The 27333-nt window shown below is 38.8% G+C and overlaps 1 protein-coding gene across 1 annotated transcript; it reads right to left on the bottom strand.

The window, feature by feature from the left end:
* Window positions 1–312: 312 nt before the first annotated feature.
* Window positions 313–27006, bottom strand: LMAN1 (lectin, mannose binding 1). The gene is made up of 13 exons (XM_065889695.1): window positions 26746–27006; window positions 23368–23522; window positions 23177–23284; window positions 22127–22188; window positions 21075–21174; window positions 15035–15158; window positions 13181–13239; window positions 12640–12772; window positions 11029–11222; window positions 10826–10896; window positions 2502–2655; window positions 816–937; window positions 313–507 (listed from the first exon to the last, which is right to left on the bottom strand). Exons 1-13 carry the CDS (start codon window positions 26981–26983, stop codon window positions 471–473), a joined length of 1557 nt encoding a protein of 518 aa, XP_065745767.1. The 5' UTR covers window positions 26984–27006; the 3' UTR covers window positions 313–470.
* Window positions 27007–27333: the final 327 nt, after the last annotated feature.

Genomic DNA, 27333 nt, shown 5'->3' with positions numbered 1-27333 from the left:
TCAAGGACTGCAGGACTGAGTCTTCGAGTAGGAAATCCTGGCCTCTAAAAAAAAGGCTTTGGTTACAGAATAAACACGATGGGTAGCTCTCAGACCTCTTATTTTGGCGGGGGGGCAAGAGGGCAAGGGTGCTTATGCTAAAGATAGAAACTTCCAACATCAGAGACTTAGGGGTAACTTTCATATACGGGGGTGCCCCCTTTCTGTTATTTACCCTCTGATTTATCAATATTCTGTTCAGTGGCTGTATTCTACTGGCCGGAAATTCACTGAAATTTAAATAGATTTATGTACTATGCACAAATTTACATATGGTTGTCTTTAAGGTTTATTCTTATTCAAGTCAATGTTTAAACAGTTATTTTATACAAAATTTAATAATTTAGACTACGAAGCAATTTAAATACTTAAATTCCCTCAAAAAGACATTTTGTACATACATACATGATGTACACATATGAAAATGGTGGTCAAAAGAATTTTTTGGCAGCTGCTTCTTGCTGAGTCCTACGGAAAAAGAGAACAAAAACAAAAACAAAAAAACAAACTGAAAGAAGTTCTATATACTTTACATTGGAATGAAACAGGATTGCATAAAATTAAAAATGCCTTTTGAAGTATGAAATACATGAAGATAAACATATGTCCTACACATGTATTCCCATGTGAACTGAAATAGACTAGACATAATATTTGCTTTGTATGAACGTAATTTTATAGGTATTGAAAGTTCTATTATGGACCTTGATAACTTTATTGAATATCTCAAGTTAAATAAATACAGAAAAATGTTGGGTCAAATTTTAGAGACTTACCTATACATGATATAACCAATGAATAACACCGTTTGTACCACTACAAATATAACAAAGTGCACCGTAGATAGACACGATGGAAATGGCGGTAGTTCTGGACATTTCAGTCTTTCATTTGCTGGCTATAAGGCAAAGAACTTTCTATTACAATTAGTCAAATCAGTATTTTAGAAAAGGAAATAAATGTGAAATCTTTATAAAACTCATGGTTTACTGTATAAACTCAAGTATTTTCATTAATTCATCTCATAATTGCCTTCCACCCTCTTAACTTTCACCACCAAACTTTTTGAAAGAGCAGGCAACGTGGGAAGGCCTCCACTCTTTCTCTGTCCTGTCACTAACTCATTGCTGTCTGGCTTCTACCTTCATCACAGTGACAATGATTTTAGTGTCCTTGAAGGTCACAGATCACCAGTTCCCTCGACACTCCCAGTTTATACTTGCTGTACTAGAGCAATTATTAATAGCAGCATCCTCACTCTCAAAAGTGTTCTATTTCAGACAATTACACAGTTGCCCTACCAATGAACTACCTGACAGAGATAATGGCCTTTTCTCAGCTCTCATCCACCCCAATCTCCTAACATTCAACATCACTAATTAGTATCTTGGAAAATGTTTCTTTTCCTATTTCCATGATTATTCATTTTATTATAAGCAAGTAATTAAATACCAGGGACAAAGATTTCATCAAGGTATCCAGACAGAATGGCTTCTAAGGTTAGTTGTTCTCAATATGCTCACACCTATGGGACAAGGTCTTCACTATGTATTGATATATACTACCCACAGCATCAACTTGGCCGTTGCAACAAAGGCAAAAGTTGGGGGGAAATAAACTCAAATAGAACTAAGGGAATAGATGACAATGCTTTGGATGGGAGATAAAATGGTCAATAAGAAAACTATTAAGCTATATTTGAAAAACTGGAAGGGAAGAGGCAAATGCTACAAACATTTGTGAATTTTATAAGGGTTTTCAAAGCCAGTAAATAAGTTAGGAAGAAACTTAAAAGTTCCAGGGATCTGTCTTCTAAATAATATCTCCTATGCATGTTAAACTTCAAAAATATGCCACCTATTTTTAATATTTATTGCCTATCTCCAAAAATGTAGGTGGGACTTACACTCCAAAAAAGACCTAATAAAGTAAATAAAATAAAACTTAAAAAAATGAACCAAGTAATACAGGAAAGTAGCTGGAAACAAACAAAAATCTTGCCTAAAGAAAGCTGCTATCAGTCAGCCAGTTTTAGATCTGCACCTCCTGAACAGCCTAGACAGAGAAATATGAATTACCTGGTGCCCGTCTGTCTAACAAATGGGTGTGTCGAGAGACATTTACCTTGTTCAGAGCCGTTTAAAGGTATCATTACTGATAACAAGAGACATGTTTTTAAAAGAGAACTTATAGAAAAGAACCCAGAACAAAAAAAGTCTGAGATTGTGATGACTCCACTAACTGGAATAGCAATATATTTTTTAAAAAATTCTATTCAGTAGGCTATGGAAGCATGATATGGAACACGCAGACATTCGAATCATACGGAGTAATTCTACCTTGAATACTAAGAAGGAGCACTGGCATTAATTTAAAAGTTAAAATATTTTCAGTGGAATATGTGGTTTTCCTTTCCAAAAGAAGACTGTGATAACCATAAACTAGAAGAAGAAAGAGCTTACCATATTTCGCTGCACTAAGCTATCTATGTCCCGCTTCACTATGTGGAGGTGCTCTTTGATGTCATTGAAGTGCTGGGTTGTCTCATAAACGCCCCCTGCAGATCCAGGATGCTGTATGCCACTGACCAGTCTGACACTTTCACTCACGGAATTCCTGAAATAGAAAATCCTTTTACAATGGAATCACTAGAAAGATGATTTTTACAGTCAGAGATTTCAAATGGTTAGATATATTTCTAAACCCAATGCATCAGACCATTTAAAAAAAAAAAAACAAAGAAAAAAACCCCAGAAACAAAATAAGTATTTTAAAAAATTGTCTTCAAGATTAGAGAATAGTTTATAAAAACTAGATTATGCCTTTATCTTTTACTAAAGGTTGTCTAACCACAGAGAATACTACTAAATAATTTGTGTTAAAAACAATATTATAAATGGCTTGAATAACATACTGGATGATACTCTTAATGGGCTTAAATCTTTCTAAGTGTTTAATGTCCTGCAGTAAAGGATTAACCCATCAGGCCTGGGCTGCCCAAACCCCGCGCATTCCAAAGGTTTTCAGACCCGGCCCATGACTAGCCCCTGGGAGATAATCTCTATGCCCCTGGAATATCCTGCCTGTTAAGAGTGTCTCCGTCTACCCGGGGCCTTGGGCCAGGCCAACAATATGATTTATGTTTGTTTGCCTGGGGCCTTACGCTGCAGTACCAGTCTGACCTCTAGGGGGACTGAAGATTGAGCAGTTAAGGTCAGTCATGTGGGTGCTCCATGCCTATGTGACTGACCCCTAATAAAAAAAAACCCCGAAACCAAGTCTTGGGTGAACTTCCTTGGTTGGCAACACTTTGCACATGTTGTAACGCATCACTGCTGAGAGGAATAAACACTGTCCATGTGACTCCACTGGGAGGGGACAACTGAAAGTTTGTGCCTGGTTTCTCCTTAACCCCACTGTATGCACCTTCTTTCTTTGCTGATTTTATTATAGATCCTTTCATTGCAATAAACCACGACTGTGAGTACAGCAGCTTTTCTGAGTTCAGTAAGCACTTCTAGAAGACCACAGAATCTAGAGGCGGTCTCAGGGACTCGTAAGACAAATGTATCAATAATTCAATTTCTCTTTACAGTTCTATCAGATATCCCGTATATACATACCTGGTGCTTCAACCAGAAACCAACTAAAGAACATCTATCTGTTTCAGATATGAAGGAAAAACTGGTTGTTTGGCATACTGAGCAATGGTGTGGTAATCTCCACCACGGTATCTTTTTTGAAGGGTAATTCTGACTTTACACATTTTACCTTACACTCTGACTTCAGAATATAATCCCCATGTAAGATGTGATTCCACTATTCAGATGTAAGATAAAGAGCTCTACCACTGAGTACGCCCTTTGGATATGAGTTGTAAGCATGATAGTGTAAGAGACTACAATTTTTTTTTTTAAATAATGGCAGAAATGTAACAGGGCTATTTATTAAGAAAGAAAGAAACATATCTGAATTTCAGTTTACCTGAAAGTATTACTACTCCCTTTCACCTGTCTTGGTCCTGATGTTCCCTGAGAATATCCTTCACATAAAGCCTCTGTGTCTGGGATGCTTCTTCTAGTCCTGGCCCTTCCCTCCAAGAGGGAGGGTCTAAAATGGAAGGGCCAGTTCAAACTACTGCCTTTCCTCTATACTTTCCTCTCCGTGAGGCTTCCTTGTCAAATGCAACCATTCCCTAAACATCACACATACTTTTCTCCTTTGTATCCGTATACAGTCAGCCCTCCTCTTCTGTGGTTTCCACATCCACGGATTCAACCAACCATAGATCAAAAATATTCAGAAAAAAAAATTCCAGAAACTTCTCAAAAGCAAAACTTGAATTTGCCACACAGACAACTATTTACATTGTACTTACAGCTATTTACATAGCAATATGTTATATGAGGTATTATAGGAAATCAAGAGATGGTTTAAAGTATACAGGAGGTTATAAGCAAATACTATACCATTTTATATAAGGGAATTGAGTACCCCTGGATTTTGGTATCTGCAGGGCCCTGGAACCAATCCCATGCATATGAAGGGAATACTGTATATGGGTTTTCTTCCTCATAGAGCATAAGCTACGCGAGAACAGTAATGTCTCTGATTTTCTGACAGCCTTCAACAGTTACAGTGCAATTTGGATGAATGAATAAATAAGTTATCTACCTTATTTCCTTGAAGTAAAATTTGGTTTAAAAAGTATCAATAAAAGTTGGACTTCCCTGGTGGGTCAGTGGTTAAGAATCCGCCTGTCAATGCAGGGGACATGGGTTCAAGCCCTGGTCTGGGAAGATCCCACATGCCGCGGAGTAACTAAGCCCGTGTGCCACAACTACTGAACCTGCACACTAGAGCCTGTGAGCCACAACTACTGAGCCCATGCGCCACAACTACTGAAGCCCGCACGCCTACAGCCTGTGCTCCGCAACAAGAAAAGCCACCGCAATGACAAGCCTGCGCATCGCGACAAAGAGTAGCCCCCGCTCCCTGCAGCTAGAGAAAGCCCATGCATAGCAACGAAGACCCAACACAGTCAAAAACAAATAAATAAATTTATCAATAGAAGCTTTGCTAGAAGAAAACAACAACAAAAAAGGAACTCAAATATTAAAATTACTTAGTAGGTCAGGCTGAATGTTAAGTATAATAAAAAATCTTCAAAAATTCTACTTGAGTTACACGAGCAATGAAGAGTTAAAAATTTGCTACAAAATATCTCAAGTGCTTTCTGAATAAATGACATCTGTTGATTAAAACTTCTTTGAATGGTATACATGCTCAAGGAAATTCATGTGAGTCTAAGCTTTTCCACTTAAACCCAAATTAAGAATTATATTCTACTATCTCTAAAATACTTACCAAGAATAAAGCATCCCAGAATATACAACCTTCTCACATATCTGCATTTTAAAATATTGCTTCCCAGAGCATGAACTTGCTTATATATACATAAATGTCTTTTTAATACACAAAGACTGAGTCATCATTCATTCATTTGCCTCTTGATTCTGCTAATGTTTATTTGCTACATGTTACGAGCCAGGCAATTTTTAGGGATATAAACTGTGCAAGAAAAATATAATTCCTGCCCTGCTGAGACTAATAGACTAGCAGGAGAGCAATGTGATAGAGGCACATCTAGAGTTCTATGAAGAAAGATGCATTTAACTTAGCTGGGCACCCACTGCTGAATGTTAAAGGATAAAGGAGGGTTCTGTGAGGATGGGATTGTGACGGAAGGAGGGCATATGTAGCTTAGGGAATAGGTCAAGTGAAGAGGGCTGGATAGAACACCAGAGAAAAAATACCTTTTAAGGAATAATGGAAGGATGACCAACAAATGAAGAAAACTAAGAGGCAGCAGAGGCCAAGAACATCAAGAGTAAGTGGTATGCTAGAAGCCTTGGGAAAAAAAATGTCTCAAGATAGAGGGGGTGGGAAAGGTGTCAATTTCTACAGAAAGTCCAGCAGGATGAGGACTGAAAGGTACTCATTACAGGGCACCACTGACTGCAGAAAGAACAGTTTGGTGCTTTCAGGACAAATTACAGTGGTTTGGAAACGAAGACAGGCAGTTTGGTCTACTTTTTTAGAAACTCACTAAAAAGGAAGGAAAAAGAGAAGCAATAGTAAAAATAATAGAAAGTGTCAATTAAAGGTTTTGTTTTGATTAGTTTTCAATAATGGAAGAGCAAGCCCTTTTGTATGAGGTGTAAGTTAAAGGTAGAAGACAGAGAAAGGATCACTAAAGAGCAAGGGTCAGAGAAGTAGAAAGAACGGGATCCAGGGCTAAGGACTAGCCTGGACAACAGCTGTGCGGATGGAGACAAGTGAAGGGAGGGAGGGTGCAGCACAAAAGAGGAGGTGAAGGAGGAGACAGTGTCATCTCCCAGGGAGAATGTCAATGGCAGGCTGAGTTATGGGGCTTGAAGAGAGTGGTGAAGATACAGAATGAATAAAGATCACTGAATAGCTTAAATATTATATGACAGGGACAGGCTGAAGGTACAGAAGATGATAATTAGGAGCAAGATCCCAGAAGAATATGTGAAAATATTCATGTGAAAATGCCTAGCACAGTACCCAGAATGCAAGAGGTATTCAAAAAATCTGGTACAGGTAAATATGAAATGCTAAATGCTGTCTGCTCACCAAAAAGAACTTACTAAAAAAATCACAACCAATTAATAACACAGCCAACACATACAAATAGCAAAGTTCAAAGAACATTAGTAACTCTGTCCACTGAAAAGGCCCAGAAGCAATGACAATCCAGTAGCATTAAGCACGACACTGTCTTTAAATACCATTTCTCACTAAAAGACCAGGGCTCCAAAGAAAAATGCCTTTGACACGTGTGGGACAGAAATGTACAAGAGAAACCTGGAAAGTCTTACACCTGAAAGGAAGGAAGCTACCAAAGACTACTGGGGTTGCATCAAAAGGATGCAGAAGCTAACCTGTAGGGACAGCTAGCGCCCAAAGACGAAACAATCTGAACATCAATTATAAAGACTAATGTAAAACAACAAAACATGTTAAACTCCACGAGTTGAAAAACAATCAAACAAACATCACCTCTCACTATCTCATCATTTAACCTTGGTCACTGCCAGGGGACCAACTCGTTATTCTAAGAAAATGATAAAAAAGAATCAAGTATTTATCCTGCCTTTCCTGAACTATTTCAGGATAACAAGTAAGTAATCAGAGAAATTCTTTTTACATGGAGAGGGAATTTTAGAATAAGAGTGTCATCCTTCTTCAACCTCTAATGAAATGATGGATTTAGGCTACGGCCATCACTGGCTAAAACTTAGGCTGATGGAGGCACTTTATAATGAATGGCTCAGGCTGACAAAATCTGGTTATTAGTAACTGCTGGACTGGGTGATGGGGATCTGAGAGAAGGCCCTTATATTAGCCTCAACTTTTTTGTATGTTTAAAATTTTCTATAATTAAATAAAAATCGGCAAGGACTTATGGTATGCTAAAAATAGCACCTGAGAGTAGAGATAATGAGTACTAGTTCTGACTGTTTTCATATCATGATCTTTTATCATTCAGAGCCTTTTCCCCTCTTTCTGTAAACTGCAGACAACTGAACTACATGCTTCTGCTAAAAAAAATTCTATGATCCCCTAAGAGCGTGAAAATCCATGAAGACACAAACCAGCCTTTCTATGAAAGGCAAATATTTCCTATCTCTTTGCATTTTTTTCTGAAGCTTATTCAGAAGAAAAAGCTTTAGAGGACAAATTCAGAAATTTGAGTTCAGCTTTTACATTAACTTATTGCATGCATGACATTTGTCCTTCATTAATAAGGGGGAATTTACATGGATTGCTAACTACCCTAAGTAAGTGTTTGCATGGATAATACAACTGGATGGCTAGGCTTTGCTGACCACTAACTGAATCTTAAGATGTTCTAGTATTACTCTTAAGTAAAACAAGCACAAAACAGTATCTAAAGCATGCTACCATTTACATCAGAAAGAAGGAGATCTAAGAAAATACACATGTGGAGAAGAAATAGAGGAAGAACAAACCAGAAATTAATGGGATGAGTTACCAACAGGGGGTGGATGAGAGAGAGCCAGAAAGAAGGAGAGAATGGAAGTGGGGCAGCAGTGATGAAGAGGAAGTGATACCTCAATGAATATATTCTGGCCCCTAGAACCACAGCATTCACATACCCTTCATATACCCAAAATATAAACAATTAAAATCAACCAGGATGTAGGAGAAATGCAAACACTAACAAAAAACCTAACTGTATTATAAATGAATATCATAACCATACTGAAGAGAGTAGGGAAGAAGAGAACTAAACTAACTACCTGGAAAACAGTGTCTGGACTAGATACTATAAGGCTAGAGGCAAAAGGAGCTTTACATAAATCATAAATCCATCACTGTATGTGTTTCTCATAGGGATATGGCTTAATAATTTGAAACCACTTTATGTATACTTTATGCACACACTAAAACTATACCAATAAGTAAATACATTATAGATAAGAACCAGGTTTCTCCCTTTTGGAGAAACAACTTTCAAATAGGGAAAGGAGGAAGGCTAAAATCAGCCCTTCAGTTTTCAGTTCAGTCCAGTCCAACCAAAGTATCTGTATAATCCCGTGGTATACAAATGTAGAGTAAGGGATACAAAAATATGTGTGTATGTGTGATTAGTATACATTCACATATTCCCTAGACCTGCCCACTGAGAGGGCCTAGAAGCAATGGCACCCCAGTAGTAATGAGTATACCTAGTGCCCAGATCTTGGTTTCTAAATACTTTTCTCCAATAAAAGGAACCAGGGCTCACTGAGAAGTGGTTGATTCTAGAGCTGGGGCACAGAAAATACAAGATGAGCTTGAAACATATTACAGTACCAGAAAGTAAAGAAATATTTTAAAAAGATGGGGGTTTGTTGAAAGAACACAGAAGCCAACCTGAAGGAGTTCCTAACGACCAGAGCTGGAACAATTTGAACAACAAAATAAATAATGATAGTACAGGATTATAACCCACAGAATAAATAATCCATGCGTCCACACTGATATAAGTAGGTTAAATAAATAAATGGGGGAGAAGGAGGAGTGGTCCTTATAGAATGCCAGTAAGTAGATACAGAAGGAATTATGGAAATAGAAAAACCAGCATTTGGTAAACACCACATTCTTGTTTCAGATAAAACATCAATGGATGCTAAAATCAGGGAGCCAAAGGTTAAAGTGAAACAGGATATTTACAAAGACTCGAAGTAGCTTTCCCCAAATATTTATTAACCACCAAGGGAAGGATAGTAACTTTAAAGTAGAGAAACCGGGAAGAAACAACAATATCCAAGTGATCACAGCCAACATCATCAGTCATAAGACATGCCAACAACATGAGCAGGATGCACTGCTGTATTCTTGTCAGAAGTGCAGAACCTCCACCCAGTCGTGAGTAAATACCAGACAAACCCAAACTCAGGAACCAAACTGGTCCGATGAATTAATCAATGTTCTTGAAAATTGCCATGGTCATGAAAGACAAGGAAATATGAACTATTTCAGACTGCAGAAGTCAAGAGAAATAACTAAATGCAACGTGCAATACTGGATAGGATCTTAGAACGAAAAAGGCACTGGTAGAAAACTGGTGAAATTTGAGTAGATCATTAGTTTAGTTAATAGTACTGTGCCAATGTTAATTTCTCCATTCTGACAATTGTACTGTGGTTATGTAAGATGCTAACATCAGGGGGAAGATAAGTGAGGGATACATGGGCTATATGAGGGATATGTCCTTATTTTTTCTTGCAATGTCTAAAGTCTAAAATTAGATCAAAATATTTTTTTAAATGTTATATTGATCTGGTCTGTTTCTAAAACAGTTTAACTATTCATTTAACATCATAAATATTTTAATCATGAGTTTAAAAAAACTTAAAGATTTTTTAAAAAGTGCCAAACAGTACAACTGAAAGAAATACAAATTTGCAGTTACAAGTTAGGCTGCCTGTAATCTCTAGGTGTTAAATGTTATCACCCTCTGTTTAACCTCATTCGGTTGAATTTTCCAGTCCTAAAGAACTCACCTTAACATTCTAGTTTGTCAAGGGCTGTACTGGCTGGGGCAGTGCCCTAATGTATTAGCTTATGACATGTGACATGTCGGCTGTTTCTCTGCTTCAGGTGTTGAATGCTAATTATCTGATAAGTGAATCCTTTTTAAAAACCTATCATTCAATGTTCCAAGGACACAGTGTCTCCTCTCTGCAGCAACCCTTTGCCCAGGCTCTCTTAGGGTACAACACAGGATGAAAAAGAGGGAGTCACACATAGCATATTTCCTTCAAAATGGTTTCATTCCATCAAAAAGAAGTTCCGGCATCAGGTATGTTTGTTCTACAGACCTGTAATACTATGCATGCTTATTCCTCCAGTTATTTATCCTAGGATTGTTATGTATTACCCATATTCTTTTTATATTTTAGAAATGCACAAATGCTGTCAAACAACTGACAAAACCTATTTTTTTTTTTTAAGATGCTAAAGCATCTTTTTCTTTTCTAGCTTGGAACAAATAAAAAAATATAGACAGGTTTCCTAAATATCAAAAGTCCCCGTATACTTTACATTCCCCTATTTAGAAAATAATCTAGAACGTGATTCTTACTCATGCTGCAGTCTTACAACAATAATGTGCTTGCATATCTAGAGAAGTCATGAATTTAGGATAAAGGTATCACGCAATACTCAGACATTACTGTTGTATACTTACTTCATTTCATTTACTTGTCTCAGAATCTCATGCTGAGTGTTCACAACAGTATCCAGTTCTTGTTGAGTGGTCTGGAGAAAAAAACAAAAGATGACCACCCAGCTCAATAATCCCCATTCTACAGAACATACAGCTTTTCTTTTCTACCCCTCCGCCACCAAAGGCTAATAACTAAGGCATATCTGCATATTTTCAAAGCTCACCTGTCCATGCTGCCCTGGGATTCCTGCTCCTCGTTTAGAGATCTCCTCCGTCAAGGAAGAGACATACCTTCTCTGTTCATCAAGAATCATATCTAACTGTCGGTTCAGCTGCTTGATTTCAAGATGAATACGATTCTGTCCTTCAAAGATTTGTCTCAGCTCACGATCTCCTACACTCTCAAATAATTCATCCGCTGAAATGGAAATTACAAATCAAAATTATTAGAATCACCTACACATAGTTTTCAAATTACTGTAAGTGACCAAAGCACTAACATATACTAGAATAAGAACATCATCAACACAGTGTTATGATCTTCCCACAGTGTTAAACATGCATGTAATTAATTCAATCGTGATTAAATTACTAATTGTTTTCACCATCTCTGGTGGTTGAATACTTATTATAAATTAGGTCTGAATTGTTTCACCTAAAAATTATTTTGTCTTTTAAATAGACTGTGTGATTCTATTTACAGGGGCAGGCAGAACTAATCTAATTGGTTGCCTCTGGAAGGGGGTTGACTTGAAAGAGGTAAGGGAACTTTCTCGGGTGATAAAAATATTCTATATACTGATCTGAGTGATGGTTAAAGGGGTATACACATTTGTCAAAATTCATCAAACTATTTTCTTAAAATGTATGCATTTTACTTACATAAAAGATTAAGAAATGGAGTTGAGAACAGCTGATTTTCCTTTTATTCCTGACCATGCTTAAATCAGATCGTTTCATTCAAACACTTACTACAATAAGCTTCAGGATATATTCACAAATCTTATGTGATGTTTAAAACAAATCCAAGGAAAAAATAAAACTTACCTTTCATTTTTATCTTCATTAAATCTGAATCACACTGTTAATCATTTATATTAACACACTACTTAGTTCAAAAGCTAGCCCAGGCTTTATTAAATATAGCTTTGATCATTTGTGCTCATAGGGAACCGAGATCATAAAAGTTAGCAGATTATATATAGTCCCTCTATTTGGCCTCATCTTGTTTTGTTTTTGACATGTAGCCCATGTAAGTTCTTAATTACATTAGCTTAGACTAATATTTAAAAATTTTCAACCTTCAATGTCCAGAATTCTGTTGAGTAGTAAGAGGAGTCAGTAATTACTTCACGTTACTCTCGCAAGTCTTGATAGTTTTCAAGTGTTAGCTCTATATTATAAGGTAATTGTGTGTCACTAAAAGGAAAGAAATAAACCTTGGACGATTTCATTCAACAAATATTTACTGAGTCTCAGCTACTACGTCAGCACCGCTGTTGTTTTTTTAGGCTTAGGGGACACAGAAGTAGACACAGCAAACAAAGACCCCTGCGCTCACAGAGCTTACACTCCAACGGTTCACTGTCTACATCATCCAGGTACTCCCGACTGCACACTTCAGTAAGCGATACTCTTCCCGGTAAAAACATCAATCTCCGAGCCCTTTAGAGACTGAAGATTTGTTTAAAAATTATTTCTCGAAATTACTTGGAATGTGCCAGAGAGCACATTTTATCTTTGCCACAGAGCAAAGATAAAATGAATGAAGTGCCGGGTGACACATAAGCGCCACAGCTATTGCTGCAGCGGAGGACAGCTCTGCTCCAACTCACCAGGCTGCCCTTGAAGGTCAGGGTGGTCCTTCTGGAATTCCTCCTTTTTTTTATCCAATTCTTGTTGAAAGTGCTCAAATTCTTCCTGGTACTTTTCTTTCTCTTTCTCAGAAATTTCTTTATCTGGTGTAGGCTTTTTTGGAGTTTAAGAATAGATCATTAAAAAAATTAAAAAGAAAATAATAAACCTCAGTATATGTTCTTTTTCTCATTTTAACTACTCTACCACTAGGTGAAAGGTTAATTTACTCTTGCTACTAATATTACAACAAAAAAGAAAAATAGCCACTACCATTTATTGAGTGCTTGCCAGAGGGCACTGTCTTTAATGTTTACAACGTTAAGGTGGCCAGTACAAACATCTCAGTTTTACCAGTGAAGAAATGGAGCGTTACAGAGGTTAAGTAACTTGTACCAGGTCATAATGGCAATATCTGGCAGAAACAAGATCCAAACCTAAGTCAGTCTTCTCAAGTTTTCAGCTAAGAGGCAGTACCACTAAACTACAGATAAACTTTTGGAAAAAAATGAGTATACTTACCGGCTCTTTCCCAGGCTCAGTCAACTGGAAAGTCAGAAAAGAAAGGACATCATGGTCATCTACAAAGTAAAAAAAAAAAAATGTGAGAAAGTTCTGTAATAGATTATTTTTATGGTTGTGAATTTACTTTATAGACATCTGTTGCTTTAAAATAATAATCAATAAGGGAAACAACAAAAATTTGCTCTAATTTGGTAAAGGCAACGGTGCTCTGTGAGCTTAGAGACAAAAATTCATCTGACTTATATTAGAACTGGGTTAGAATTCACTTTTTAAAATCCTAAACCAGGACATTTAGCTGTGCTTAACATATGACAGATGTTTAATAAATGTCTGATAAGGGAATGAACAAATGAAGGGTCAAAACAAGTCCAAACTCCTAATTCTGGCAGCAAGATCCTCCTTTATTTTTCCACAAATCTCCTTCACGCGCTGCGTCCCAGTCAAGTGAGACAAAATCCTGTTCTTCAGGTATTTCCTGTTCTATCTGTCTCTGAACCTTTCTTATAGTGCTTATCAGTCCCAGCCTTACTTTCCTGTTTTAACCATGACACTGCTCTGTCCTGGATTACTGGGACAGTCCTGATTTATCTGTGTTCCCCTGGCATTACTAATAGCATCTCCTGTTACTCCCAAAGCATCTCGATTAGAATATGATTACTTTTCTATATATTATTGATATTTGTTTCCCTCATACAGATTTTATTTCACCTAAAATCGTATTAAAAAATCAAATTAGGGGCTTCCCTGGTGGCGCAGTGGTTGAGAGTTCACCTGCCGATGCAGGGGACACGGGTTTGTGCCCCCGTCTGGAAAGATCCCACATGCCGTGGAGCAGCTGGGCCCATGAGCCATGGCCGCTGAGCCTGCGTGTCCGGAGCCTGTGCTCCGTAATGGGAGAGGCCACAACAGACAGTGAGAGGCCCGCGTACCGCAAAAAAAAAAAAAAAAAAATCAAATTCATTTCAAGCTGTTTAAGCTAAAAACAGCTAACAGATCAAACCTCGTTACATCGAACTACAATACTCATCCTGGCTAGTGTCACATCCACAAAGCAAGAGAGATGAATTTCCACTGCAGCAATCTCTTTGCTTTCTGCTACTTTTATGGATATCTAGATATATAGCCAGATTAAAGAGAAAATTGTAATACCATAGTGTAGGTTAGGTAACATTAGGAGAAGTCATGCAGTGTTAACAGAGCCCTAGACCCAGGAGCCAGAAATCTAAACCAAGTCCTGCCTGGGTCTGATTTATTGGCCATGTGATCTTTAGAAAGTCCTTTAATCCAAGATTTGGCCAAGTCACCTAAAAATCGGTTAAATATGATCTATCCTTTCTCCTTCCCTCCTTGTTCTATTGTAAGGAAAAATTCACATATTTGAAAATAATAAAAATATTATACAATATGAACACAAGATGGTGTTAACATCCAATGATAAGTTCATTTATCACCACTCATGGAAAAAAAAGGGTAAGTACGTCTTCTTTAAAGTTTAGCCCCCAATAATATTTCCTCAGGCTACCAAATTCATTTAAATGTGCTGTGACAGCTCTCAGGATCCTAAAACACTTGGCAGTTAACCTTTTAAATGTCTCCTTCACTATAAAATATCACACCCAAACTGACAGTCTAATTTACATAATTGCACATAGCCCCAGCCAACTGTAAACCTACAGAAAGGAGAGGATCAGCAGTCCCAAGAGACCCAAAAGACTGGCACCCCAGATCATGGAAGGTTACAACCAGTCTTAAAAGGTTAAAAGCAAACAACGCTACCCATCTCCAAAATACATTATTCCCAATAAAATTCAATTCACAACCTTTCAATATTAAAAGATACCAAGATTTTACCTGCAAGACCTCCAGTTGCAGCAGATATTCCAAAATGCCCCTGTGCAGGGATAATCATATTTTCCACTTTGGTGCAAAATTCATAATCATTTTTGTCTGGTGTGAAGCCATTATTGATCATTACCTAGAAAGACAAACTGTAGCTATAGCTTTTACAAAGATCTTGTAAAACGAATCTCAAGCAGTCAGTTTATGACTATTTGATCTTTATATTCGGTCTAATAACCACCAAAAAGCTATGAGCTTCAAATCATTATGCTGTATACCTTAAACTTACAGTGTCGTATGTCAATTACATCTCAATAAAATTGGAAGAAAAAATGAAAATAAAAAAAATTTTAAAGCTGTAATCCCTTGTCCATTAAATAAACTCACTTATTTGGGATCATTATACAATGAGATAATTCACTTCAGAAAATGGTTTTTGCCCTACTGTGTGTCAAAGGCTTAAAAATAAAAATCTGATAACTTTCCATGAAAATCTTTCTAAAATAGAATGTGGTTCACATTCTCTAGAGAAGACTTAAGGAACCAACCATGATTACTTTCTCTGAATGGTTCCTACAGAAGAGGGATCAGGCTTGGTCTGAAACTCCAGTGACAGAGCTACAACGAATAAGTTAAATTGACAATTTTTACTATAGCAAGTTGAGAATTAAACAGATTGCCTCAGCAAGTAGTGAACTCCTCTTCATTAAGTTAGGGGGGTGGGCTTCCCTGGTGGCGCAGTGGTTGAGAGTCCACCTGCCGATGCAGGGGACATGGATTCGTGCCCCAGTCCGGGAAAATCCCACATGCCGCGGAGCGGCTGGGCCCGTGAGCCATGACCGCTGAGCCTGCGCATCCGGAGCCTGTGCTCCGCAACTGGAGAGGCCACAACAGTGAGAGGCCTACATACTGCCAAAAAAAAAAAAAAAAAAATAGGGGGGTAACTGGACTGTACTAAGTTAGCAGAGAGTCAGCAAAAGTGACAAGTCATATAGACAAAAAAAGGCAGAAAATGAAAAAAACAGAAAGACACATAAGCTTCTACACTGCAGAATGTATTTTTGAAATAATGACCCTACACGTCTTAAACGAACTTTGGAAATCTAAGCAAGCACAGGAATCCACCTGGCACATGAATATTCTTCTCATGAGCCCAGTCAAGCAGTGGTCTGGCCTCTTCAATACCTTCCACTTCTAGCAACCCAACCACTAGCCCCACCCTAAAGAAGAGCCACCGAGACAGAGTGGAAGCAAAGGGAGTAAGTAGGTACACGGCACCAGAGTAAGGGTACTTCTATCATTACCTCCAGATGCAAAGTTTCATTAGTGACACTTAAGATAAAGTCATACAGGTAAAATGTGACAGTACTTGATCCAAATTTTTAGCAAAAGAGTAAGGGACAGGGCAATATGAAGGGTTAATCTCTATATAACGTAGGATGGCAACATGGGAACTCCTACCAATTTTTTAAAAATCACCTGCCATTTATTGACCAATATTAATATTTCTGTTTCCTCTATTCAGTAATGTTCCTATTTGAGTTTATAGCATGTACAACTGATTCTCCTACAGTCTTTCAAATCGCCGATCAGTAAGACATTTGCCTTTGAGAGATAAAAAAAAGAAGTGTTAAGTTAATCATATTCTAAAATTAATACTAAGAACTTTCAACTCTTCAATATTTTTTCCTTGAGCCCTAAGAAATTGAAAATCCATCAGAAGTATTTACTATCCAGTTCTAATTCTTTAAACAAACAAAAAAAAGGTACAATATATTCACTGCATGATGAGTTTGGAGGAACCTTAGGGCTGTGACTGTACAGGTACAATATATCCACTGATTAATACCAGTAATGCTTCTCTGAGATTACAGATAACATCCCCTATTCATCTTACAGTTTCGACCCGTTGTTAAATACCATGCTTGCAGTATTTAAAATCTTGTTTTGGAATTCCCTGGTGGTCCAGTGGTCAGGACCCCACGCTTCCACTGCTGAGGGCGTGGGTTTGATCCCTGGTCGGGGGAACTAAGATCCTACGTGCCACACGGCGTGGCCAAAAAAAAAAAGTGTATAATATCTTGTTTTGACATATTTCCTCCACTAACAGCATTTCTTTTTCCCCTTGCTTTGTTTTTCCCTCCAAAGCTCAAACAACTGGGAGCTAAAGATGTAAGTATATTTAGTAAACATTTCTTGAGTACTAAACACGGGCACAATATTAGGGAGTATGAGGAACGTAGGATATAGTGCCTGCATTGAGATGTGTACAACCATATTGATGAGAAAACACATACAAACCATAATTAACTAGCAAGTCAAGACAACATATTTTAAAGGGCAAATAAGCACCAGAGGGAAAAAAAACACTTAAGAGTTTAAGAGAGACAGATCCTTACGAGCTGATGTTTGGGAAATCTGATGGAAAGGGACCCTGAACTAGTATGTTCCAGAATGAGCACGACTCCGCCAGGCAGAGAGGAAAGGGGAGAGTATCACAGGAAGGGGCAGCGGACGGAGCAGGCACACGAAGGCTAGGACCGTTAAGTCACAACCAGATGTCCTGCCAAGTCTCTCTAAAATGTATTCTTCAGAACACTGGCTCTATAGACATTCACAGATACGAAGTGAAAAGAGAATTCCATGGCCCAGTAAGCCTAAAGAATGAGGGGTTTAATAAAGGTTCTTTATTTCGGGACTTCCCAGCGTCTTTAACGTGCTTGTATGCACAGACCTCCCAATCTTATCTGACCACGGAACTTTTTTGGGGGTTCTGCAGGATTACGGTTTTGCGAACTGCTGGTAGGGCTGACGGCCTCACTGCGTGGGGTCGTGTAGGCAGCCTCCCTGTGATCTGTGTACTCAGGTGTGTGTCTGTACTCGCCACGGTTGGTATCTGGGTTCTGCCACATGAAGGTAAGCATGACCTACTGATGCCCCTGATGAAACTGTACAGGATGTATAATAATTCCAGCAGAACTCAAATCCAAGTTAGTCATAATAGACTGGACAGTGCCTCTATTCTGAGGTCTCTAAATTAGTTTGGAGTAAGCCAATACAAAGTTTTCCAAATAACTGTCTTTTTCAGAGTTTATACAAAGGAGTGCAAGGCTGGCTCATGATTTAGGGAAAAGAAAAATGTATACAAGATATTCTTTACTTATAAGCATTATATAACCAGGTACTGATGGTATTGTTAAAAATGCAATGTTCACATGGTATTAGTGACCTTAGTTATTATAACTTAGTTATTATAACTGCCTGCTGGGTATATCCACCTAACCTAAATATTAACCCAAACTCAATTTGTCTACAACTAAACTCCTTACCAACTGTCTGCCTTCCCACTCCTCCCTCAAACACAAAGAAACGTGCTGCTTTTTGGCTAGTTAATGGTAACATTTAGTTGAACACTGGCCAGAAATTCAGGAACTATCTTTGACTCCACAACTATATTCACTCTCCCAGCCCCAAGCCAACTAGTACTAAGTTCTGTAGTCTCCACCTCCTAATCATCTCTTCTTTCCTCTACCCTCGTTCAGACCACAAGTGGAGTCTTGCCGCTAAAATAGTGCTGGGTTCAAATCACAGTTCTGTTACTTATGTGGTAAGACACTGTCCAAGTTACTTAAACTCTCCCGTATTCAATTTCCCCATTTATAAAACTGGGATGCCTTCCCCATAGGGCTGTTGGAATAAATGAGAAATATTTGCAAACGATATATCTGACAAGGGGTTAATATCCAAAATATACAAAGAACTCATACAAGTCAACATCAGAAAAGCAAACAACGAGATTAAAAAATGGGCAGAGGATCTGAATAGACACTTGTCCGAAGACATACAGATAGTCAACAGGTACATGAAAAGATGCTCCACATCACTAATCATCAGGGAAGTGCAGACCAAAACCACAATGAGACATCACCTCACATCTGTTCAGAATGGCTATTATCTAAAAGACAACAAAATAACAGATGCTGGTGAGGGTGTGGAGAAAAGGGAACCCTTGTGCACTGCTGGCAGAAATGTAAATTGGTACAACCACTATGGAAAGCAGCATGGAGATTATTTCTCAAAAAATTTAAAACAGAACTACCACAGGATCTAGCAACTCCACTCCAGGGTACTTATCCAAAGAAAATGAAAACATTAATGAGAAAAAATATAGGCACCCCTACGTTCACTGCAGCATTATTTACAACAGCCAACATATGGAAGCAACCTAAGTGCCCACCAACAGATGAATGGATAAAGATGTAGTACATATACACAACAGAATATTCCTCAGCCATAAAAAGATTGAAATCTTGCCATTTGCAACAACATGGATGGACCCAGAGGGTGTTATGCGAAGTGAAGTAAGTCAGACAGAGAAAGACAAATACTGTATGATTTCACTTATATGTGGAATCTAAAAAACAAATGAACAAACAGAACAAAACAGAGTCATAGACACAGAGCACAAACAGGTGGTTGCCAGAGGGGAGGGAATTGGCAGGGAGGAGAGAAATAGGTGAGAGAGAGTAAGAGGTACAACCTTCCAGTTGCAAAATAAATGAGTCACAGGTATGAAATGTACAGTGTAGGGAAATCAGTCAATAATTATGAAATATCTTTGTATGGTGATAGATAACTGGACTTATCACGGTGGTCATTTTGAAATGTACAGAAATACTGAATCACTACATTGTATACCAGGAACTAACATAGTGTTATAGGTCAATTTTACTTGAAAAACAAACAAACAAACAAACATATAGCACTGGATTTGTGGACACGAGCAGTAGAGGATGGGGGTGGGAGAACTGGATGACGACAGTCAAAAGGGATAAACTTACAGTTATAAGATACATAAGTACTAGGGACGTAATGTACAACATGGTAAGTATAATCAACACTGCCGTCTTACATATGAAAATGGTTAAGAGTAAATCCTAAGAGTTCTTATCAGAAGGAAAAAAAAAGTTTGACATTACTATTTTATTTCTTAAATTTTATTTTACATGTGCAGTTTTATTTCAGTTTGGAAATCATGCACGAAATATGATCTAATAAAAAATTCTAATCTAATATAAAAATTCCAATCTAATATAAAATTTTTTTTCTATTTAATTCTCTATATGAGATGATGGATGTTCATTCAACTTGTGGTCATCATTTCATGATGTATGTAAGTCAAATCGTTATGCTGTATACCTTAAACTTCTACAGCGCTGTAGGTCAATTATATCTCAATAAAACTGGAAGAAAAAAGAAAACGTGAGAAACTGCATGTAGAGGACCAAGTACAGGTCGTGGCTCATTTACAGCAAGAAGGCTAAAATCATCCTATTTTTTGCTCCTTTCACAAATACCATTATAAAAACACTGCTGCCTAAGTCATCTTCCTCAACTGTAAACCTGATCGTTTCACATTCCTGCTTAAAACTCTGTAAACTGTTCCTTACGGGATAAACTACACAGAGGGCTGCGAGACTTGTTACCGCCAACCTTTCAACCTCACTCTCCAAATCTCCTCTATCCTCCAGCCATAGCAACTATTTGCCTTTCCCAAATCTTGTAACAGTCCCGATGCCTGTTTTCTCTGCCTGGAATATGCACTCCATCTAGGAAACTTCTACTTCTCCTTCAAGGTGCGGCTCAACTCTGAGAAACTGTTCCTGACTTTCACCTCTCCAGCCTGACAGAGTTATAGGATTCTAACCTCCTGATCCCTTAAATTTACCACATAGCATACTAACATTACATAAGCATAATGTTACATAATGTCACCTCCATTAGACAAGCTCTTTGGAGAAAATGACCTTTGTGTGGCACACAGCAGAATGCCTAAACATTCACCGACGAAACACAAACCTACTGGCAAATTTGACAACACATGACCACTTACACCGAGCTGTGAAGCCACCTCTGCTCTCTCAGAGTAACACTGATGAGTATGCGAACAATATCCAAATTTAAAATGCATTGAATTTCTATCAAAGATTCAGAATGAGAAGTCATACTAGAATACTGTTCATTTGATTATCTCTAAATGCATGTTACTTACTGTCAATGTTTTCTGGTAATACGTAATCTTTGCCCGGACAGGATAGGGTTTATTACGAAAGTCCCTTTGGCAACTTGCTAAAGCTTGATTAGCACCATCACTATAGTGTGAGGGAAAGGAAGACAAACAAGAAACTTAAAGCTTCTCGATATGTTAAAAACTCACTATTTAAAATGATTAATGTCCAGAAAGGTCAAAACAAAATCAAGTTATGACAAAGCTTGGGATATTTGAAGTTATTTATGCAGAAAACACCAAGGACTCTGGATAACAAAAGGAGCCAACGTTACCACGGCTGCCTGCCGGCAAGGGGAAGGGATACTCTTCCTCTCCACAAGACTAGGGCAGGGTCAGAGTCACATACGGTGCTTTCAACAACGCAGATTCCTAGATCCCACCCTCGATCGGCTGAAGCAGAATCACAAGGGGGAGGCTTGGACCTCTTGTTTAAATATTTCAATGGGTGGTCATGATGAACTACCAGAGTTACAAATCACTAAGGTAGGAAAGTAATTTTTCTTACAGTTCACTGGCTAAAAGGTAATCCCCCCAACAAACATGTGAAAATTAAAAATGTACATACCTGATTCATACACATTATAAATATACTGAACACTCGGAAGTTTTGGAGCCCACTGAGAATCTTTTCAATACAGCAATACAAAGGCTGAATGACATGGCACACATTGCTTAGTCATTAGGTTGGTTAAGGCTCTGAACTTTATTTTTTAAAGCTCCCTCTTAATAAAAATGAAAAAACATAACTATTGTTATCACTGAGAGCCAGGAATGTTTTATCAACCTTTAGAGGTACTATTTAATTTCAGGTTAACTACAACACATTTTTATGTTTGAAATCTAGGTGGTCCGCAGAAAGAACTTTAAAACAAAACCAAATTAAGATAAGACCTTTCCACTAAGTTACAAAAATCATCTCAAGGAAAAGAATAATATTACTTCATCTGGAAAATGTTCAGATTTGAAACAATATATTTTATAAGGTTTCTAAAAAGAAGCTGAAATCAGGAATAATGTAAAAAATATACACTTACTTTTGATGGTCATATTGGATTTGTCCATTGTTGCCTATAATCACTATTGCAGGATTATTTTTCTATAAATAAAGAGAATGTATTTGTTTTAAAGTCCTTAGACCAAAGAAGTATAGATCATTCTGTGTGTGCTATAAGTTTTCTTACACCTCTAAAATCCTAGGACACTGTGAGCGTGGGACTTGTGTGGGACTTATGGGAGCTCAGTAACAGGGGGACTAACATGGCCTCAGCATTCAAGCTCAATGTTAAAGCTCTCCTTTAAATTGCTAATCATGACCTCGGATAATCAGCGGACAAACTACTAAATGAAACAATGATCATCAGTTTTAGGGCTGCTAAAGCACAAGTTAATGTTTCCAATTCATAAGTACATTTTGCTCTTAACTGTTTTAGAGAAATCGGCTGATCAAAAAGTGTGATTAACATATATGAAAACATATCAACATGTGAGCTAGTAGTAGTCATGCACACATTTTCATGAAAACAAACAGTAATAATCTTCTAAACACTAACCACCTACATCTAAATGACTCATGCTGATCCATCAAAATTATTAAGCATAGTGCCTTCCCTGGTGGCACAGTGGTTGAGAGTCCGCCTGCCGATGCGGGGGACACGGGTTCGTGCCCCGGTCCGGGAAGATCCCACATGCCGCGGAGCGGCTGGGCCCGTAAGCCATGGCCGCTGAGCCCGCGCATCCGGAGCCTGTGCTCCGCAACGGGAGAGGCCACAGCAGTGAGAGGCCCGCGTACCGCAAAAAAAAAAAAATTATTAAGCATAAACAGGGTGATGGGGAGGTGGATACTGAAAAGTTCTCAGACCTGAGGTTCCACTGTTACCTCAAGTTGGTAGATGACAAATCATGAACTCCTAGCTTTAAATTTATAAATTCCCAGCTATGTAAAGACTAATCATCACACTTAAAATACAACTTGGGGAGTCCTCTACTATTAAACTGACAGAAGTGTTAAATAAGCTATATTGTTCACAGCCTAACTTTGTTAGCAAATATATTAAAATGGGTAACAGTTCTGAAAACAAATATACCTTTCCATCATTGTCAAAAGAATCAAAAAATATTCCAACACCATTCCACATATCAGCTGATCCAAACACAGGACCCTCCAAGCCTTGATTTTCTGTATACCAAATTGCCTGTAAATACATAACACGGGACATTTAGAGACTAGTGGTATATGCATTTATACAAATTTTCCAAGTTAAAGAAATTACCGTACCAGGCCATCAGCTCCAATCCGACCTCTTCCAGTCACTCGAAATGTCACCTCAACTTCCCAGTTCTCAAAGGCTGCTTTTGTCTTTGTCCACACCGATCCTCTTTGGCTTTTTAAAGATGGTGCTATTCGAATTTGATCTGAACTTGGAATAGCATCTAGAATAGAAATCAGGGAAGAAAAGTTTTGTTATAATTAGATAAAACTCAATGAATCACCACCAAACTGTTACATATACCTACTGAGACCTAAGTTTAACTCAGTTACCTGTATGGTAATTTTGTTAGGAAAAAATTTCATGTTGACAGTTTCAGCTTTTAAATTTTAGTGGGTTTTGATACCCCCCTCCTATCTTTGGAAGAGTGCAATATCTCTGCAAAAAAAATTAAAGCTGCAACCAAACACTAAAAATTCAAGGGGCAGCAGGGAGGAAACTACAGCTTGAAAGGCAAATCAACTACTTAATTCTCATGATACTATTTTTCAAACACCTGAAAAATTTGCATATTTTCTTTTTTAAAACTGTATTTTTTTTTTTTTACCAGTTTACAAATGTTAGAAATCTCAAACAGTGTGAAAAGAACATACCACTAGGAATCAAGAGACTTATTCCTAGTCTCAGTTCAGCTGTGTGACTTTGAGCAAATAATTCTTACTCTCTCGGGCTCACCATATGTTCACCTGTAAAATGAAGGGGCTGGGCTCAATCACTTATATGCACCCTAAAAGTTATATGCAAAATTTTGAGCATATATACATTCTTCTAGGGAGAGGGTCAATCAACTGAATTTCAGGTCAATAATCAGTTCTTCAGCATCAGGAGATTCTCAGAGAGAACAGTGATCCCCAAAATGATGGCCTGCATCTCCATTCACTTACTAGCTGTTTGATCGTAGGCAAGTTACTCCATTTCTCTAACAACCTCATAGGCATATAAGTGCAAATAAATATTTCAATAAATGTTAGCTGTTCCTATTATTGGACTAGATAATTATTAAAGCACCTATGAGGTCTATATTTGAACAATTCTGGCACACCTTTTCAGATATTAACCAGTTCTGACATTCTGACATCCACACTGGGACATAACTGTATTGTTTCTTTACAGGTAGGAAAAATTGACTAAAAGACAAGTTGAGATATTTTAGTAAGTTCAGCCACTATTTGTCACCATGACTTTCAAACACTTAAAGGTTTGGGGCAGTCATCACAGGAAAAGCACTGGATATAGAAATCAGAAGACCTGGATTTGAGTACTATTCTACGGACACTATCTATGTAACCTCTTCCAAGAACCTTAATCTTTCTGAACATCAGATTTTTTCACCTATAAAACAGATAACACCTGCCTTGCCTTCCAAGGATCTAATCAGAGCATGAAGAAGGTGAAAGAGCTCTGAGAGCTATAAAGGCTTACAAATTGCTGTTATCATTTTTGCCCTTATGGACCCAAGGATGTGTACTGACAGTACAAAAGAACATGAGGGTTAAGAAAAAGAAACACCATAGATTTGGTCTTAATTTGGGGATGATGTAAGGGGACACGTTTAAACTAAATCTTAAAAATTTCTCTATTAAAAAAATTGTTTTAAATAATGGATCTCAGGGCAAAATGAAAGGGGAAAAAATGATCAGTGGAGTTAAGAAAGCTGTGAGACTGTAAAAATTACAGGGATAATGAAAGCAAGGGATACCCATAAGCAGTGATTCCCAGAGTCAACAGACAGAAAAATCACTAGCTAAAATTCTAATCTCTTTATTTCAAATTCAGTGTAGCCATACAACTTTCATTCACCCAGGTACATTATCTGACATTTCTGCAGCAGAAAAGTTTAGTTGGTTATAGGTTCTGAAAAGAAAGTCAATGTGACTAATTTAAGTAGCTGATTAACATTCTTAATTGGCTGATGTATGTGGTGTGAGCGTGAGAAAAAGAACAGCAAGCCAGCAATGGAGAATGGCAGAAGCGAAAAAATGTCAACACATTTACCACCACTACTGAAAAATTCATCATCATTCCAAGAAAAGAAACAAAAATCCCCCAAACCTGTGTTTGGTACACCTGCATCGTCTTTGTGTATTAAAACAATGCTACCTTGATAACAGTTGTCCAGCTACATACCCTTGATGAGTGATCACATAATAAATGTCCGCTGAGTAACAAAATGCACTCTACTTCAAATATTTAATGACTTGGTCATTAAGTCAAATTGAAATTTATGCCTTTTAATTGTACATTAATTTCAGTGAAACAGCACTTCCTAAAAGTATGCTTCCTATTCAGCAACTACTTTCTAGAAATGGAACATTTTGTTTCAAGCACTCGACAATCTAAAACGATGTATACAAACCTTACATAAATGATTGCTTAATAACACATAAAGATGGAATTCAAACTGCCAGTGCTTCTAACCCCAGATAAAGGCATTTGCCACTTGTTTCAAAGGTTGCATCTGATGGTCACTGAACAGAGTTTACAGCATGCCAAGTGCTACGGCTGATTCCTTAGTCAGAGGTGACACATCGGCACTAAAGTAGATACGTTTTCTTTCACATATGTACATAGCTAGCAAGGCTCTCTTACCCACTAACAGTGCTTAACAGTGCCAAACACATAAAATCAGTAACACATGGCGCACAGGTTATTTCAATTCCCCCCCACAAAAACCCCAAAACAGCTGTATGTATAATGCTATTCTTAGCCTCAAGTTCTCAGTCAATAACCCCCTCCCTTCTTCTACTAAATAAAGCAACGAGTGTGACTATTAAATTACCTACTGTGTTAATACAAGAGAAAAGATCAAAGACCACACCAAGTCACTGAGAAAGGCAAACTTAACGTACAGTTCCAAGAGGGTGAGAAGAATGTCCTGTGACATAAAGACTTAAAGATTATTCTAAAGCCAACACATGCCACCTCTAAAGCCGTCAGGGGGCATCGGGTACAAACTGGAGCATTACCCACTGCTAACACCGGAGGAGAAAACGCAGGGGAGGGCCGAGGGGGAGCGGGAAAGAAGGTGGAGGGCTGCCAGACCAGGTCTCAGGTTCGGAGGAGACGTGGCGTTGGGGTGAGACGTGATGCCCAGAAGCGAGCTCAAGTTAGTACCTGGAAGTGCGGGAACTAACGGAAAAACCTCTAACCCAAACGGAAAGTACAGACAACATCAAAGACGGGAGGAGGAAGGTCGGGTGGAGAGAATGTGGGAAAGACTGGGGGGCTGGCGGAGGGAACCTTGCGGACCAGAGCCGGCGTGCAGGCGAGGCTGCTGAGAAAGGTCCCCTCCACCGCGCATACGGGGTGCAGCGGGGAGAAGGTGAAGAGGAGGAGGCTCAAGGCGGGGAGGGGACCCGGGCCCCCCGACCTCTGCCCTGGCTTACTCCCCGCGTGGGCCCAGAAGGGCACGGTCCCGTCGCTCTGCACCAGGTGCGGTCCCTTGAAGCTGTATTTGTACTCGAAACGCCGATGTGGCTGCGCGCCTGGGGTGCCCGTGGCGCCGGCAGCTGCCGGGTGGCCTCCCACGCCGTCGCCCCCGACGAAACGACAGAGCGACAGCAGCAAAGCGCAGAACAGCGGCCGAGCTCCAGCCCGGGAACCCCTTTGCCTGGATCCCGCCATCTTGGATTCAGGGAAACGGGAGGCCGGCGGAAGGAGGAGGGGGCGGGCGCTGCCGCCGGCCAACAGGGCGCTCCATGATTGGCGGAGCCCGGGGGACCCCGAGGGCAAGGGTGAGCTCCGCCCCCAGGCTCCGCTGTCCAGGAGGCTGCTGGACCCAGAGTATCTGTGGGCGGGGCCTGGGGCGGCAGGGTCCGCCCGCTCCTCCTATCCTCTCCCAGGGCGGGAAAGGGACTGCAACATACCCTTCCCACCCGATGTGGAGTGTTGGAGGAGCAGACCCCAAGGCCAGGAGCTTCCTCCTGCCTCTTAACATACTTTAGAATTCTCGAGCCCTGACATGGAAGCCACCT

This window comes from Phocoena phocoena, chromosome 13 (genome assembly GCF_963924675.1).
Source record: "Phocoena phocoena chromosome 13, mPhoPho1.1, whole genome shotgun sequence".
NCBI classification, from domain to species: domain Eukaryota; kingdom Metazoa; phylum Chordata; class Mammalia; order Artiodactyla; family Phocoenidae; genus Phocoena; species Phocoena phocoena.
This window is presented reverse-complemented; position numbering and strand designations above follow the sequence as displayed.

Coding starts and splice junctions, on each gene's coding strand:
- LMAN1 (XM_065889695.1), bottom strand. CDS start 26,983: ATGGCGGGATCCAGGCAAAGGGGTTCCCGGGCTGGAGCTCGGCCGCTG. Junction 23,523..26,745: donor CTTCTGGGCCCACGCGGGGA/GTAAGCCAGGGC, acceptor TTTCTATTCTAG/ATGCTATTCCAAGTTCAGAT. Junction 938..2,501: donor GCTTAGTGCAGCGAAATATG/GTAAGCTCTTTC, acceptor TTTGCCTTATAG/CCAGCAAATGAAAGACTGAA.